Genomic DNA, 18,619 nt, shown 5'->3' on the forward strand with positions numbered 1-18,619 from the left:
AATCAGACCAAAACTGTAGGAGGAGTAGCGTTTTAAAGGAATTTCAAGGAAAATTCTATTTTCAGTAACCGTGGCAACACCGTTCATCAAAATCAAAAACCGATGCACTAAATCATTTATCTTAGTGTAGTCTACTTGTGTGCCAAATTATATTAAAATCAGACCAAAACTGTAGGAGGAATAGCATTTATCAGGAATTTCACAGAAATTTCTATTTTTAGTAACCATGGCAACACCGTTCATCAAAATCAAAAACATATGCACTAAATTATGAATCGTAGTGTCCTCTACTTGTGTGCCAAGTTATATTAAAATCAGACCAAAACTGTAGGAGGAGTAGCGTTTTAAAGGAATTTCACAGAAATTTCTATTTTTAGTAACCATGGCAACATCGTTCATCGAAAACCAATGCACTAAATCATGTATCTTAGTGTAGTCTACTTGTGTGCCAAGTTATATTGAAATCAGACCAAAACTGTAGGAGGAGTAGCCTTTTTAAAGGAATTTCACAGAAATTTCTATTTTTAGTAACCATGGCAACATCTTTCATCAAAATAAAAAACCGATGCAATAAATTACGTATCTTAGTGTAGTCTACTTGTGTGCCAAGTTATATTGAAATCAGACTAAAACTGTAGGAGGAGTAGTGTTTTGAAAAATTGTTTACAGACAGACGGACAGAAAGACAGACGGACAGACACCTTACTATCGTATAAGCTCTTCTGGTTTCTGACCAGTAGAGCTAACAAGGATTCCCAACTTAATCTGACATATCCATGATATTCAAGATACCAACGTTTAAGATATTAAAGTTTAAATTTACTGAATATTACATCAAAACAGTATCTTTATTCTTCCTTCATAGGACTGTGGAGATTAAACTTGATGATTACAAAAGTCTGAGATTTATCATATTAGAAACGTGTCAGTTATTCTTTATTCTGTATCAATGCAATTCAAGAAAAGAGTTGTCCTTCAATAACACCAGGGAACATAGGTTTTGTGATGCTAAATTTACAAGTAGGTATGATACATTATTTATCTCTTTAATTCTCACTCTGGGGTTCACGTTTTACTTTCCCTCAATTTTCACAATGGATTTTACAGAATTGAATACTAGAACTATGATATCAATATAACAGAATGTCTTTTTTAAAACTAAAGCTGAGAAAAAAGTTTACTCAAACATTTACTACCATATTACATGTAATTAAAATACAGACCAACAACAGATAAATTACTTTCTCACTAAAGCTCATTCTATTGCACATTTAATAACAATATTTTGACATAATTCCAGAGATCCTGAGGTGAATACTAAATGGCTATCCCCCTCCTCTTTGGTGTCCTTTCTCCTCCTCCTCTTTGTTGTTTTATTTAATATGGTACCTTTATCCTCTCATCAAAGATCATCTTTGATATTTTCGTCCACTTGTGACATGTACCCTGTAGGAACCTCTGCCCACTCCTGTCTGTGGCCCGAGGCCAGCAGTCCATATATAACACCCCCTGCCAGGTAGATTCCTGCTGCCAGGTAAAATACAATTTGCCACTCACTCTTGTCATGCTGAAATAAAAGGGGATATTTAGTGTTTCATTAAAGGCAGGGGCTATTTCTTGCTTTTCATTGGTATTTGTTCAGTTTTTGAATTCATACAGAGCAATTCTACTTCATAATGTATTTCTAAAGAAAGTGGACTTATGTTATTTGTACCATATAATAAGATAATTGCTATGCTTTTATCCAACCAAGATTTTGTGGCTCTTTATTTAGTAATGCATGTGTGCCAAGCAAATTCAAATGTATGCAGTCCATGGGAATCCCATCAACTTCAATGTTTACATGTACAATATATGTCCAGTGTTTAAACTGTTGCAGAAATTTTAAGACTTGGAAAACTTTAATTACCTGATCACTGACTATCACACCAGTTAGCCCTGGGCTGACTATTCCAGGAATAGTGGCAAATGTGTTGGATATTCCCATTAAAATACTGGCATACTGCAATCATAAATTACTAGCAATCAGTACATTCATTTTCATCCAACATCACTTATGTATCAGAATCTATTTAAAAACTAAATACTGTAGTAAAGGCATCTAGGCCAAAATACTCAATTAACCATCATAATTCATAAATTCCACTTGCAATGCAAGGCCAAACAATATTTTCATTTTTAGAGGATATCTATATTGTGATTTCATATTTGCTCAAATTTTCGTCTGGCTAGCACGCTTCCCAAGGGAACCATTTCAATTAATTAGATGAAGCAACATTAAAATCATAAATTAAAACAACTGTACAAATGCATTCTTTAATATCTCATAGGTTTTTCTTAAACAGACCCCTGGAAACAACTGATTGAATAACTGTCTAAATCATTAACACTATGCCATTAAGTGTGATTATCATTTAATTCCATAATTAAGACAGACCAGAACAGAAAATTTTTAGAATACACATTTTAAGTATGGTCATTATTGATAAAAGTTGAAATGTTCTCCTTAAACTTTTGTTTAATTAATGATAACATTGTATAAAGAATAAGAAAATGAGCTTAAAATCCCTACTGTTTGTAAGAGGATCAAATTGCATCAAACAAATGTTTGAAACCTTAATTCAGAAAAAAAGGCTGAAGAGCTATTAGGCTCAAATGAAGCTTCAGATCAGGGTTCAGAAAGAAGGTAAGTATTATAGGAAAATTTCATCTATAGAAGATCAGTTTAAATCATTGTGTTGTTATTATTGTGTTCAGTTTCTTTCTTTTAAGACCAAACAATAAAATATATCAAGTAATGTAAGAAGAATAAATTTATTTATTTAAACCCACAAATATATTTAGGATGATGTAGACATCTCTACTGTATAGCAATGATTAGACAGACACTTAGCAATGATTAGACAGTTACTTGTGAAGAATTGTTTTATACCAAAGTAGACTTTTCTTGTGCAAAGCGTTCTGCCAGGGTTGTTGTCTTGGTAAACAAGTAAGAGTTATCAGACTTTGACATCACGATTCAGATAAAATCAGAAAAGTTCTGAGATGAAAAACAAAGGAAATAAAATGCTGCCGTTAAAAAGTTTGAGGACTATTACACCATGGGCAAATAGCACAAAAACTATTTTACAACAGAGGGTGTTCAGAAAAAGATAGAAAGTTTATTTGACATATTCTTATAAAGAAAATAAATACACAGAGATATAATAAATTTATTTATTTAAACCCACAAATATATTTAGGATGATGTAGACATCTCTACTGTATAGTAATGATTAGACAGACACTTAGCAATGATTAGACAGTTACTTGTGAAGAATTGTTTTGAAAGATTTCACTTGTATTTACCTGTGGAGCAATATCTAGATGGTTGACACTGAATCCTCCCCAAGCAAAACCTCCTAGTCCCACTGCAATGGTCACACAAACAACTGCGGCTACTGGGGTCATCAGATAACCTGCTGCTACCATAAACACCAATTGACTCAGAAAGGCTAAAATGACACACATATTGGATGTCTACAGTCAAACTCTGCTACAATGCAGCAATTTTTCAATTTTGAAAAACATGACAATATACAACCATAGCAAATATCTGGGAATATATTGGATTTTTTTAAAGTAAATTATGTATCTAGTGTATGTAAGGACATACAAATAACAAAACAGAACAAGATAAATATCTTTATGAAACACTTGTGTCCCTAAATGGCAGCTCAAGGCCAAGGTTAAAGTTATTCAAAGGTAGGTCAAACTCCAAGGTAAGGTCATGGGTCAAAAATAATGGTACCCAAAAAGGTCTTAATTGTCACAAGGAATATACATGTGAAATACAAAAGCCCTAGCACAAACAGTTCTAAAGTTAAGGTTTAAGTCTGTCAAAAGTGGTCAAACTCCAAGGTTTGAGGTCAAAATGTTGATACCCAAAGAAAGGCCTTGTCACAAGGAATACGCATGGAAAATGTGAAAGTCTAAGCACCATTCATTCAAAAGATATGCCCAAGGTTAAAGTTAAATTAAAATTCTTTAAAAGTAAGTCAAACTCCAAGATCAAGGACATGAGATCATTGTGAAAGTTTTTGGGGAAAACAGCCAAACTTACAGACTGAAAACTACATGTGCCGAAATTTCCAATCACGGGGCATAAAAACTTCAACAATAGGGAGCCAAAGGATTCTCATTTAAGCAAGAAACTACATTGGACAATATGAATCTCTGAATGAATATCTTTAAGTGAATTTATTTCAGATAAGAATAAAATGTTGAAGTCTGCTTAATAAAACTTAAAAAGAGTTTCCTGGTCCCATTTTATTTCCAAAAGGCTCTTGGGCTCTGATGGTCACCTGAATATTATAGGTAATTTTCAAAAGTTAGCTGCATTTCATTTCTGGAATTTTTTGAAATTTTCAATTTTTCATTTCCGACATTTTCAAGTTTTCATCTCTGCCATTTTTCAAGTAGTACTTTTCAACAATGAAAGCAAGATTGAAGACTTCACTTATAAAAATTTTAAAGAATAAATCCTGAATAAATCATTGAAATCCAAATAATGAGTTTTGCTCAGCTATCAATGAAGCGAAAATGATTAAGATTTTTTTTTACTTTCCCGAGGCACTTGTAAGTGTGTGAACTTTTGCTCCTTTTCAAATGTTCAGTTTAAGTTTGAAATCAGATATGTTAAGATGGACATTATAAGGCATACTTTGAAAATGTGGTTTGAATTAAATTCTTTGAAAATTCCATTTCTACCTACTCTGAAAACATTCAATTGCTGAAGAGGTATCCTGCAAAAATTCCGAAAATGAAAAAAAAAATGTCGGAAATGAAAATAAACAAGAGGCCCATGGGCCACATCGTTCACCTGAGTAACTTTGGCCATGCTGTTCATTACCAGACTTCCCCATTTGTAATACCTATTGTGGCCCCACCCTACCCCCGGGGGCCATGATTTGAACAATTTAGAATCTACATTACCCCAGGATGCTTCCAAATAAGTTTCAGCTTTTCTGGCTCAGTGGTTCTTCAGAAGAAGATTTTTAAAGATTTTTCCTATATATTTCAATGTAAAACTTGGATTCCCTATTGTGGCCTTGCCCTACCCCCGGGGGTCATGATATGAACAATTCAGAATCTACACTACCCCAGGATGCTTCCACATGAGTTTCAGCTTTTCTGGCTCAGTGGTTCTTCAGAAGAAGATTTTTAAAGATTTTTCCTATATATTTCAATGTAAAACTTGTATTCCCTATTGTGGCCCCGCCCTACCCTCGGGGGTCATGATTTGAACAATTCAGAATCTACACTACCCCAGGATGCTTCCACATAAGTTTAGCTTTTCTGGCTCACTGGTTCTTGAGAAGAAGATTTTTAAAGATTTTTCCTATATATTTCAATGTAAAACTTGTATTCCCTATTGTGGCCCCGCCCTACCCCCGGTGGTCATGATATGAACAATTCAGAATCTACAATACCCCAGGAATCTTCCACATGAGTTTCAGCTTTTCTGGCTCAGTGGTTCTTCAGAAGAAGATTTTTAAAGATTTTTCCTATATATTTCAATGTAAAACTTGTATTCCCTATTGTGGCCCCGCCCTACCCCCGGGGGCCATGATTTGAACAATTCAGAATCTTCACTACCCCAGGATGCTTCCACATAAGTTTCAGCTTTTCTGGCCCAGTAGTTCTTGAGAAGAAGATTTTTAAAGATTTTTCCTATATATTTCGATGTAAAACTTGTATTTTATATTGTGGCCCAGCCCTACCCCCGGGGGTCATGATTTGAACAATTTAGAATCTACACTACCCCCAGTATGATTCTACATAATCTTCAGCTTTTCTGGCTCAGTGGTTCTTCAGAAGAAGATTTTTAAAGATTTTTCCTATATATTTCAATGTAAAACTGGGATTCCCTATTGTGGCCCCGCCCTATCCCCGGGGGTCATGATTTGAACAATTCAGAATCTACACTACCCCAGGATGCTTCCACATAAGTTTAGCTTTTCTGGCTCACTGGTTCTTCAGAAGAAGATTTTTAAAGATTTTTCCTATATATTTCAATGTAAAACTTGTATTCCCTATTGTGGCCTCGCCCTACCCCCGGTGGTCATGATATGAACAATTCAGAATCTACAATACACCAGGAATCTTCCACATGAGTTTCAGCTTTTCAGGCTCAGTGGTTCTTAAGAAGAAGATTTTTAAAGATTTTTCCTATATATTTCAATGTAAAACTTGTATTCCCTATTGTGGTCCCGCCCTACCCCCGGGGGCCATGATTTGAACAATTCAGAATCTTCACTACCCCAGGATGCTTCCACATAAGTTTCAGCTTTTCTGGCCCAGTAGTTCTTGAGAAGAAGATTTTTAAAGATTTTTCCTATATATTTCGATGTAAAACTTGTATTTTATATTGTGGCCCAGCCCTACCCCCGGGGGTCATGATTTGAACAATTTAGAATCTACACTACCCCCAGTATGATTCTACATAAGTTTCAGCTTTTCTGGCTCAGTGGTTCTTCAGAAGAAGATTTTTAAACATTTTTCCTATATATTTCAATGTAAAACTGGGATTCCCTATTGTGGCCCCGCCCTATCCCCGGGGGTCATGATTTGAACAATTTAAAATCTACACTATCCCAGGATGCTTCCACATAAGTTTCAGCTTTTCTGGCTCAGTGGTTCTTAAGAAGAAGATTTTTAAAGATTTTTCCTATATATTTCAATGTAAAACTTGTATTCCCTATTGTGGCCTCGCCCTATCCCCGGGGGTCATGATATGAACAATTCAGAATCTACAATACCCCAGGAATCTTCCACATGAGTTTCAGCTTTTCTGGCTCAGTGGTTCTTGAGAAGAAGATTTTTAAAGATTTTTCCTATATATTTCAATGTAAAACTTGTATTCCCTATTGTGGCCCCGCCCTACCCCCGGGGGTCATGATATGAACAATTCAGAATCTACACTGCCCCAGGATGCTTCCACATAAGTTTCAGCTTTTCTGGCCCAGTAGTTCTTGAGAAGAAGATTTTTAAAGATTTTTCCTATATATTTCAATGTAAAACTTGGATTCCCTATTGTGGCCCAGCCCTACCCCCGGGGGTCATGATTTTAACAATTTAGAATCTACACTACCCCCAGGATGCTTCCACATAAGTTTCAGCTTTTTTGGCTCAGTGGTTCTTCAGAAGAAGATTTTAAAAGATTTTTCCTATATATTTCAATATAAAACTTGTATTTCCTATTGTGGCCCCGCCCTACCCCCGGGGTCATGATTTGAACAATTTAGAATCTACACTATCCCAGAATGCTTCCACATAAGTTTCAACTTTTCTGGCTCAGTGGTTCTTGAGAAGAAGATTTTTAAAGATTTTTCCTATATATTTCAATGTAAAACTTGGATTCCCTATTGTGGCCCCGCCCTACCCCCGGGGGTCATGATTTTGACAATTTAGAATCTACACTATCCCAGGATGCTTCCACATAAGTTTCAGCTTTTCTGGCTCAGTGGTTCTTGAGAAGAAGATTTTTAAAGATTTTTCCTATATATTTCAATGTAAAACTTGTATTCCCTATTGTGGCCCCGCCCTACCCCCAGGGGTCATGATATGAACAATTCAGAATCTACACTACCCCAGGATGCTTCCACATAAGTTTCAGCTTTTCTGGCCCAGTAGTTCTTGAGAAGAAGATTTTTAAAGATTTTTCCTATATATTTCAATGTAAAACTTGGATTCCCTATTGTGGCCCAGCCCTACCCCCGGGGGTCATGATTTTAACAATTTAGAATCTACACTACCCCCAGGATGCTTCCACATAAGTTTCAGCTTTTTTGGCTCAGTGGTTCTTCAGAAGAAGATTTTAAAAGATTTTTCCTATATATTTCAATATAAAACTTGTATTTCCTATTGTGGCCCCGCCCTACCCCCGGGGTCATGATTTGAACAATTTAGAATCTACACTATCCCAGAATGCTTCCACATAAGTTTCAACTTTTCTGGCTCAGTGGTTCTTGAGAAGAAGATTTTTAAAGATTTTTCCTATATATTTCAATGTAAAACTTGGATTCCCTATTGTGGCCCCGCCCTACCCCCGGGGGTCATGATTTTGACAATTTAGAATCTACACTATCCCAGGATGCTTCCACGTAAGTTTCAGCTTTTCTGGCCCAGTGGTTCTTAAGAAGAAGATTTTTTAATGACCCCCCCTATTTTTGTCTTTTCTTGATTATCTCCCCTTGTAAGGGGACTTGGCCCTTTATTTTAACAATTTAAACTCCCCCTTCACCCAAGGATACTTTGTACCAAGTTTGGTTAAAATTGGCCCAGTGGTTCTTGAGAAGAAGTTGAAAATGTGAAAAGTTTACAGATGGACAGACGGACAGCTAGACAGACGGACGGACGGACGACAGACAACTGGTGATCAGAAAAGCTCACTTGAGCTTTCAGCTCAGGTGAGCTAAAAATGAAATTAAAAAAATGCCGGAAATGCTATGCAAAATCCCGGAAATGAATGCAGAGCAAAAGGTATCAATAACCTTCACACATGTACAATCTTTCAAATTACTCTCAATGAAAATTAGAAGTTTCATCTCTTTAATTTATTATTCTATATATATTTCTGATATTAAACAGCAGGTATGGAGGGAATTAACTAATTATATGGTTCAATTAATTATTAAGTGAATTAAAAGATTTGAGTTTAAACCCTGAATAAGGCAAAATTAATGCAAGACTCTTACTCTCAAAAAAAAACCCTCCAAAAACTCTCAGCTGTTTATCAAACAAGTATCTTCTTACCTCCACATGTGAACATTTTCCTGACAGCAACAACTGATAGCTGGCAGTGTGCCAATAGGGAGTCGGCTAGGAAACCACAGGTCATCACCACCAGACCCATCACAGCATAGGGAAGGGCTGCTAGATATCCAGCCTAAATATACATAACCTATATATATCAAAATTTCATAATTAATGATCTTGGTCAGGGCCATGACATATCCTTATAATGATCATAATGAACATTTGACCAAGTGAGTTCTTTATAAAGATATTCCATTATAAAATTATGACATGAACAAAAATTCTCCTCCTCAAATCCTTTGACATTGACCTTTTCTATATGACCATGACACAGGGTTATTACATTTATAACATCTTCATTTTTTTTCTAGTTAGTGCGCATTCCAAGATCAATATCCAAGCAAGTTTGGTTTAATTAAGACTAATAGTTACTTGGGAATGGACCAGCTCAAAAATCTTTAACATGTACACTCCTCTGGAAAATGTAGGTCAAATCCAGCATCCAATGCAAATCAGGTAGTGTCCATCCCTAGATGTATCATCCATGCTAGTTTGGTTCAGGTAAGGCTTATATTCGTTCAACTGGAAAATGTAGCTTAGATTCATCTTCATAAGCAGAACAGAAAATGTACATCCCTAAAAGCATCAACAATGCAAGTTTGGTTTCTGTTTGTTTGTTGTTTAACGTCCCTCTTGAGAATTTTTCATTCAAATGGAGACGTCACCACTTGCCAGTGGAGGGCTGCAAGTTTGGTTCAGGTAGGGCTAATATTCACTCATTTGCAAAATGTACAGCAGGGTTCGAAATTCACTCGCAAAATGTGAGTTAGAATATCCAAATTGCGAGTTAAAAATTTTGTTACTCGCAAAAAAATGCAAGTTGATTTTTTTTCAATGTAAATTTTACCTGGGAAAAAATATCCATTTCAATCCAGTTTTAATCTTTCTCTCTTTAGTTACTGTTTATTTCGTCATTTTTAAATGAACGACCATGTGCCATGTCCGATGATCATGTCGAAAATTACAAAATTTTTTAGAAGATGGATAGATGGCCACATTGGCATTTTTTAAAAAAAGCATTCATTTTAAAATTGAGAGTTGTCTTTTGAAATTGTGAGTTTATTTTTTTGGTACTCACAATTATTTGCGAGTTGTAATTTTAGGGAGTTTCTACCCCTGGTACATGTAGGTAAGATCTAGCATCAGAGGCAAGTCTGATAAAGTACATCACTAGATGCATCATCCCTTCAAGTTTGGTAGGCCTGTAGTTACATGAGAATGAACCTGCTCTAAAACAGCATACCTATTTACTTTTCCAGAAAATGTAGATCAGATCAAGCATCTGAAGCAAGTCTGGTATTGTCCATCTCTAGATGCATCATCCATGCAAGTTGGTTCAGGTAAAGAGTAATATTCACTCATCTGGGAAATGTAGGTTAGATCCAGCATCCAAAGCAAGTCTGTTATTAGCATCCCTAGATGCACCATGCAAGTTGGTCTAGTTAGGGCTTAAAGTTACTTAGGAATGGACCTATATTTCACCTGGTCACTCATCTGAAAAATGTAGGTCAGATCCAGCATCCAAAGCAAGTTGGGTAGTTTCAATCCATTGTTACATCATCCATGCAAGTTTGGTCAAGGTAGGGTTTACAGTTACTTTTGAATGGACTTTCAAACTTGAACCCGGATGCCAATACCAACACTGGGGGTATAGCATAAACTCATCTTGACTTTGTCAAGGTGAGCTAAAAAGTGGTTTTTAACTGCCAACACACCTTTACATATCCCTGGTATTTGAGATATCTTTGTTCAAGATAATGAAGTTTTACTGTATATTTGATTCCCTAATTAGACTCCACCCTACCTTGGGGAATGATCTGAAGAAACCTGAATCTATATCATACAATAATACAAATTTCTGAATCATCTTATTTGGCCCAGTGGTTCATAGGAAAAATATTTTGAAAAGATGCCAATAAATTCTGACTAATTCTTAATTATCTCCTGTTAAAAGAGACCATGGTTCTTCATTTGATTACACTTGAATCCCCTTTACCTAATGATGCCTTGTGGTAAGTTTTGTTGAAAATGGCCTAAGGCTCTGGTGAGCTAAAAACAAATACAATTGAAAGTTAACATATTTGTAAACTTACATTTTGTATGTCGAAATTGAGTGCATACTTCATGAAGCTGGGAAGTTCTGTGAGCCAGGTGTAAAATCCCCAGTTCTCAGCAAAATGAGCGGCAACAATAGCCCACACTGCTGGGGATCTAAAGATGTCCAACCAGGGTGGAAGTAGGTTCTAAACAGAATAAAAATCACAGTTACAATAGTCAATACTGCTGAAGACAAATTAAATTAACATGAAATACTGGTAAATAATTAAGCCATAAAGTATTTTGAAAATGGAATACATTGTGCTGCTTTGGTGGTTTTATTATGTTTTAACTTGGCAATCAAAGAATTCTCAAAAAAAACTAAGCCATCAAGATTTTTGTAGATACATGTCAATCTAACATCCATATATTGAATATATCAGATATGTCCCATGTATTTTGAAACCCTGTTTTCCTATTCCCTGATATCAAAATAGTAACTGGCTAGTAAGTAATGATTGTCACTGAAATAGTTAGATAACCTGAGATTTATCAAAATATAGTTATTTACTGGATGCATTTGTTTTAAATCATTTCCATAAACTTTCTTTGTTAAATAAATATAAATTGCAATTATTTTATAGATACTACTGGTAATGAGAAACTGAATGCATACAAACTTAAATAAGACCATATGAAATGTACAAACATAAAAAGGTGAAATTTTAAACACATGGAATTTAATCATTATGCTTACAGCAAAACTCTTTCTTTGAACAGCAATTAATAGAGCAAATTTATGAATATAGCAAAGTATTTTAGGTATTTACATCACCAGATCTTAACATTTTATACATAATGGAGTCAATTCCTATTTATTTAGTACTGAATACACATTGTTGATTGCCCCTTCTATGGTATATTTTAGGAAATAATTTTACATTCAATGACTATCAGCTCCATACTCTATATATAAGAGATCTCCATACATTTATTCAAATGTTTCTGAAAAGGGGGTTGTTATGGACGCCTATGTAACACATCCGAGGTTATTTTTCCACTTGTTTTTTGATTTCGACACCATTTTTTGTATAAAACAGTTTCTAATATACAAACCAAACCTGAACAGAAATCTGGTAAAAAGGGACCAAAATTTTTTACTGCATGACCTTGAAGTTATACCTAGTTCTAAAATTTTTAAACTTTGCATGTTGGCTTTAAAACTTTTGCACCAGAAGAAACAGGAGTTTCATATTTTTTCAAGTGTATTACCTGTGAACATGATTTTCCTGAGTGTACTATGATTTTTAACCTTAATCATGAAGTTTGACCTGGATTTTAAAATTTTTAACTTAAGCTGTAATTTTCGCACTAGAAGAGAAAGACGTTTCACATATTTTCATATGTTCATTACCTTGCAGTGACAAGATGATGATTTTTGACCCCATGTCCTATAAGTACACCTCCAAATTTGACTTTCAAAAACTTGAACATTAGCCATAACTTTTGCACCAAAACATATACTGTACTGGGGGGGGGGGGGGGGGGTACTTAACCGAAAGCAGGGAACCACATTCTTGTTTCATTCACCTCTGTTTGTTCCTCAGTGTAGCCTATACTGGACTGGTATATATTACATGCTGTATTATATTTACCTCTGTTTGTTCCTCAGTGTATAAGCCTATACTGAAGTAGTTTATTTTACATGCTATATTTACCTGTGTTTGTTCCTCAGTGTAGCCTATACTGGACTGTATGTAGTCCAGTTCTGCGTCTGTAATGGTGGAATGTTTGGCTGGACTCTCAGCAATCAAAAAGCACCAGCATACAAACCACAGTATACCAAGGCTACCTACAATTTACACCAGAAAAAAGTCTGTGGGATCAAAATCTGGGATTTTTAATGATGTGGAAAATAACATCCAATGTGATAGATAAAAACAGAAAATGACAGTTATATTCTAATAAAGTGTGTCCAGTATACATGTACCTGTCTATGCATATACAGGTATGTAATAATACTTTTTTTTATTCATAATCCTAACAGTAATGATCAAGTCTACAGACTAAATAATTGACAGAATCAACAACATGAACACACATTTATGTACAAGGCCCCATAATATGCATTTATCAATATGTTTTCAACCTTGGCATTGAGTACTTGTAGGGTGGCCTCAGAATCTACTGGCTGGGTCTTTGTATAGTGAAAATGATATCTGTGTTTTGTGCTGTGTGAAAATGTAATGAAAATATGTTGATTTTGACCTCTGATTGTCTCAAAATCTTTCCACATTTCTTCTCTTACCAATGTTTCCCCATGTATGAGCCCATGGGCCACATTGCTCACCTATGCTTTTGGCTATGAAAAAGCATAATTCAGTTTGGTATTGAAAAGTTTAAATATATAAGTGGTTCCAACCTTCCCCTAATTGGGGGGGGGGGGGGGGAGGGAGGGAGGAGGGGGAAGCACATGATTTAAACAAACTTGAATCTTCACTAACTGAGGATTCTACCATAATTCTTAAATTAATAATGGTCTTAAAAGATTTTTAAAGATTTTTTTCCCTTTAAGTTTGATTTCTGTTGTGGCCCACCACTTCCCTGGGTTTCGTGATTTCAACAAACTTGAATCTACACTGCCTGACAATGCTTCCTTACAAATATGACCAATCATGGCTTTGCTGTTCTTGAGAAGAAGTTTTTCTAAGATTTAAAAAGATTTTTCCTATGTATTTTTTATATCTAGTACACTACCTGAAGACACTTCTATAAATATGACTAAATATTGGTTTGCTGTTCTTGAGGAGGAGATTCTTAAAGATGTTTCCAATGTATTTCTATCTAAAACTTTGATTGTCGAATGTGGCTCTGCCCTGCCCCCAGGCCTGGGTCATGATTTGAACAATCTTAAATCTACAACACTGCCTGACAATGCTTCCATACAAACAAGAGCAATCATGGATTTGCTGTTCTTGAGGATAAGATTTTCTAAGATGTTTCCTATGTATTTCTATGCTAAACTTTGATTGTCCATTGTGGCCCTGCCCTACCCCAGGAGGTCATGATTTGAACAAACTTGAATCTAAACAGCCTGACAATTCTTCCGTACAAATATGAGCAATCATGGATTTGCTGTTCTTGAGGAGAAGATTTTTAAGGATGTTTCCTATGTATTCCAAACTATGTCAAACTTTGATCGTCCACTCTGGCCCCGCCCTAACCCCCCGGGGTCATGATTTGAACAAACTTGAATCTACACTGCCTGAGGATGTTTCCACACAAATATGAGCAATCATGGATTTGCTGTTCTTCAGGAGAAGATTTTCAAAGATGTTTCCTATGTTAAACTTTGATCATCCATTGTGGCCCTGCCCTACCCCTGGGGGTCATGAATTTAATCCCCAAGGAATATTTCTGCTTTTACAGTATTTGTAATGAAAACAGTCACAAATGTAAATAATTATATAATTAATTAGGTATCATTTTAAAACTTTTATTGGGATGTAAATATGGGTTGGCACATGATTAAATCTACAATAAAGACCTTTGGGCTTCATGGGATTTGATCACATGACCTACCCATATTTACATACCGAAAAAAGTTTTAAAATGATACCTTATTTTTTAAATAAACACGTTATACAGAGAAGATCATGTAAACCTACCAAACAGATAGAAGATAGACTGCCACTTGTATCCAGCAGAAAACAGACCCCCAGATATCAGCATAGCAAAGACAGTACCAATATAGGAACCTATAAAAGAAGCAGTAGTGATTGTACATACATGGATCATTCATTTAAGCAAAGTAAGACATAATAAGCTATAAAGGACAAAGTATGGTAACAGCCTTATTTAATATGAAAAAAACAATGCTTGTTTTTAAACCTGGCCAGCATTGATTTTAATTCAAAAATATATGTACATGGAGGCCACAAATAAAATCATTTTATTTCAATTTCCTCAGTTCTGATGGAATTTTGTCAAATTTGAGATACTTTTCATTTCAGAAACACAGGGTGCAAGCTTGCCTATCAAGATTCTCATACAAAAGATACATTTCATACTAGTGCATAAAATACTATTAAGAAAACATACCTTTTTCCCAAGGGGTCATTGTTCCGGGAATATTATAAATTCTGTTCAATCCAGGAGTAGAAAATTACACCAATTTCTTGGATTGACATTATATGTCCTTATTGTATTTTAAGTCTGATGTGGCAAATTTCTGTAGATAAATTGTTATCATGTACATAGCATAAATTAATCTCAAGTGGAAAAAGTATGTCTACAGTATGTAATTATTGCTAGATATAAGCAAGCTTTCACCCTGTGTAAATTGAAAAAAAAATTGTCTTAAATTTGAAAATTGACAAATTTTGTGACGTTGTGCAGACCAGACCTTGTACTATGGTCAAACGGCTCACCGTAGTATTTTTTCCGGATTGATACACAGTACAAAATCTCAGTTTTTGGTTCTGTTCACTTTTTGATTGGAATGTTTTTCAGTCAGATTTGGCATTCATAAAAAACACATCACACAGCAATTATGAAATCTTAATAATAAGATTCTTCAAGAAAAATAGTTTATAGAAATTCATTCCAGTAAATTTCTTCTAGTCAACTTGTGCATTAATCAAGTAACAAGATCGACATAAAACAACTTGGAATTTTTTTCCTTTTGTCAAAATGTAGTGAATTGATTTGACCATGAAAATTGTATATTATATATCATATCATGAAGGAGGCAATTCATTTTACCCAGGGCTAGAAATAATTATTTTTGTTTACTGGTCACTCGGGCTATCGCCTTAAATTTTTACTGGTCAGCTTAGTACTTTCACTGTCCCACTGGGCCAGTAGATTTAAAAAAGACTGGCCCAAAACTATAATAATGATAGTATTATTTTTTTTTATATTGTGATACTTAGAAGTACAATTTAACAAAACAAGAAACAGCAGAAGTTGGGACACACAACCCTGTCAAGTTAACTAGCCGCACTGTGAAAGAATTTTATTATGCATAAAAAATGCTGACCCAAAGGGCACATGCCTTCTGCAATGTACTAGCCCGTATTGAAAATTCACTGGCCCCAGACCAGCGGGCCATCAATTATTTCGAGCCCTGTTTACCCCTAGTATCCTATCCCTTAAAGGGGTCTTAACCTATCTTGGCCTTTACTGCAAGTCAATCAGTATGCTAAATTAGAATGGTGATTTAAATTACTGTACTATAAATTTTATGTAACATGACAAACTGAGAAATTGACATTCAAACCTGAAAATGCAAAAGCTACCAATCTGGTCTTCTCCAGGGGAGGTGCCCATTTGGCCCAAATGGCATGGATGGAGGGATAAGTAACTCCCTTAAAAAATAAAATATTACAATTATAGTAGACTCATTCTAAAAACAAACTCAGGAAATTTTACATTGAAATACTGAATTTTTAAATTGTAATACTTATTTTAATTTTTCAAAATCATAATGAATAAAGTAGATCCACTAAAAATGTCTGTACACTTTCTGCATTGGACATATTTAGAGCAAACATTGTCATCTCCTCCTATAAACCATCCTTCCCTATACAGATACTGTTATGCGTTTTTGTGGTTCTTATCACAGATTTGCTTAAATTGAGCTATGCATTTGACAAGTCTGACCTCACAGAATCCCTCTAGAACACGAACAGTGACCAGAAGAGCAATGTTCTGTTGAGCACAGAATGGTGTAAGGATTGTTAATACTGCAGTTATAAATATCCCTCCACCAAACAAAAACTTCCCTCCAAATCGATTGGCAAGAAAACCTGAGAAAATATGCAAACATAGAAATAATTTCTTAACTAATTTTTTCATACTTTGATTTCCTATTTTTTGGTTAGTCTGTCTACTTGCAATAAAATTATATTCTGCATGTTTCAAAAATATTTCTGGTAGCTTACTTTACTACTTTAAACCATGTTCAATCTAGAGAACAAAGCTACTATCCTGCAGCTATGAATTTTATTTGTTATACCTCCTGGTAGTTGAGTGAAGATATAACCATAAAAGAAAGCTCCAAGAATGAGTCCCTGCTGTTTACTGCTCCAGTCAAAGCCTGGCTCAATCAGCTGAAACATTCACTCAAGTTTTACTCATTACGTCAACAAAAATCTGTCAAAGTTGAGCAACTCTAATTAAAAATATATCTCAACAAAGAAAGCAAAAATGATTTTGTTTTCTCTGCAAACCAAATGATCCTTTGTTAATGATTATTGGTTTCTTATTTTCTATTAAATTAATTAATATACTTGATTTTCATCATGCTTTATTTCAGAGTTATTTTCTTTAAGGATTTTTACTTACTGTGGTAGACTCATTAGTAATGTTGTATTTTGCCACCATACCAACAATAGCTATACTCAAGTTTGCTCTTAATGCATAAATATTACCTTTAAAAAAACAAACAAAAATTACTGTTGTTCTTTAAGCAAAATTAAAACAAATAAGCCATCATGATATTATAATTCTTCCATATATGAATAAACCTAATAACTTAATATATTTTTTGAAGTCAAATCAGAGAATCAGAAGACCTCACGACAAGAGGAAGCAATGTTTTAGGACAAATACCAGTTACCATTGCATTCATGTAATCAACTAACCTCTTGTTATAAACAAGAAAAAAATTATTAAGAGCCAAACTTTGGTCTATTTTATTGATATTCTGTGTGTTGTACAATAAGATGTTTGCAACTGGCTACATACATGTATGAATCACTCATAAATAAAATACATTAGATTTGTTAAAACTTGCTTACAGAATCCAAAGAAAGCCATGATGCCCACAATGTATCGTTTTGGGAATCTACCCAACAGTGATAGCTTTCTGTTGCATAGGTCATGATGTTCTTCAGCTGAGTGAAAGGATTCTGCAATTGGCTGTCTCTCTCCAAAACTCTCTGGCATGATTGTAATTTCTGGTCTGGATACTCTCTGTAAAATAATTTTCTACTGCACATATGTTTATCCCAGTATTTGAAGTTAGAAGTGTGATACCTGATTTTTTTTCGGGGAGAGGGGGGTCTTCAAAACATAAATGAAACTAGTTATTTATCAGAAATGAGATTTGTGCTGAAAATTGATATTTCTCTTTAAAAGAGCGAATACTCCAAAAGGTAAACTACCGACACTAACCAAAAAGATAACACAGAGACTTTCAAATTATTTAAAGGCATGAAAAATACGTATCATCAGAGAGTTGTCAAAATCGGCATGCATGACTGCATCATCAATATCAAAAAACTCATGTAAAAAATTAGATTTTCTTGTAGAAAAAATACATACAAACTCAAATAAACACACTGCTTAGATGCAATCTAAATATTATCATTCCCGTGAACTAGATGAACAAAAAACACTTGTTTGGATGCACCATATGCATGATATGGTCGCACATGTAACCCTTCCCTCCATCTTTGTTTACGTTTTTTCATCCAATCGACAATTAGAACAAGGCTTTTAATTGGTTGATTTTTCTGCATAGACTGTAGCTCATTGTCTAACTTTTCGATTAGAAATTAATATTTTGATAATAATATGAATGAAAATGAATATATCATATAATTTCAACCATGAACTTCTAAAAATTATTTTTAAAACGCAAATGATTGATCTTTCTAGAGGATAATTATGTTAAATATTATCATATTTTATGAGAGAAATCAGCCAATCAAAAGTT

The 18,619-nt window shown here is 34.6% G+C and overlaps 1 protein-coding gene across 1 annotated transcript; it reads right to left on the reverse strand.

Moving 5' to 3' along the window:
• Positions 1-1,186: 1,186 nt before the first annotated feature.
• LOC133197087 (sialin-like) lies at positions 1,187-18,319 on the reverse strand. Its single transcript, XM_061332925.1, has 13 exons — positions 18,244-18,319; positions 17,700-17,874; positions 17,245-17,330; positions 16,916-17,009; positions 16,561-16,706; positions 16,178-16,265; positions 14,561-14,654; positions 12,615-12,744; positions 10,953-11,102; positions 8,797-8,929; positions 3,349-3,494; positions 1,910-2,002; positions 1,187-1,567 (listed from the first exon to the last, which is right to left on the reverse strand). Exons 2-13 carry the CDS (start codon positions 17,845-17,847, stop codon positions 1,403-1,405), a joined length of 1,473 nt encoding a protein of 490 aa, XP_061188909.1. The 5' UTR covers positions 17,848-17,874; positions 18,244-18,319; the 3' UTR covers positions 1,187-1,402.
• Between the last annotated feature and the right edge of the window lie 300 nt (positions 18,320-18,619).

This window comes from Saccostrea echinata, unplaced genomic scaffold, assembly GCF_033153115.1.
Source record: "Saccostrea echinata isolate AGI-Se365-2 ecotype Australia unplaced genomic scaffold, CSIRO_AGI_Sech_v1 ptg000030l, whole genome shotgun sequence".
Taxonomy (NCBI): Eukaryota; Metazoa; Mollusca; class Bivalvia; order Ostreida; family Ostreidae; genus Saccostrea; species Saccostrea echinata.

Bases quoted from the DNA above. Each gene is read 5' to 3' on its own strand.
- LOC133197087 (XM_061332925.1), bottom strand. From the start codon at position 17,847: ATGCCAGAGAGTTTTGGAGAGAGACAGCCAATTGCAGAATCCTTTCAC. The intron at 17,331-17,699 runs GTAAGCAAGTTT...GTTTTTTTAAAG, and splicing joins CATGGCTTTCTTTGGATTCT to GTAATATTTATGCATTAAGA. The intron at 1,568-1,909 runs GTAATTAAAGTT...CTTTTATTTCAG, and splicing joins GTGTGATAGTCAGTGATCAG to CATGACAAGAGTGAGTGGCA.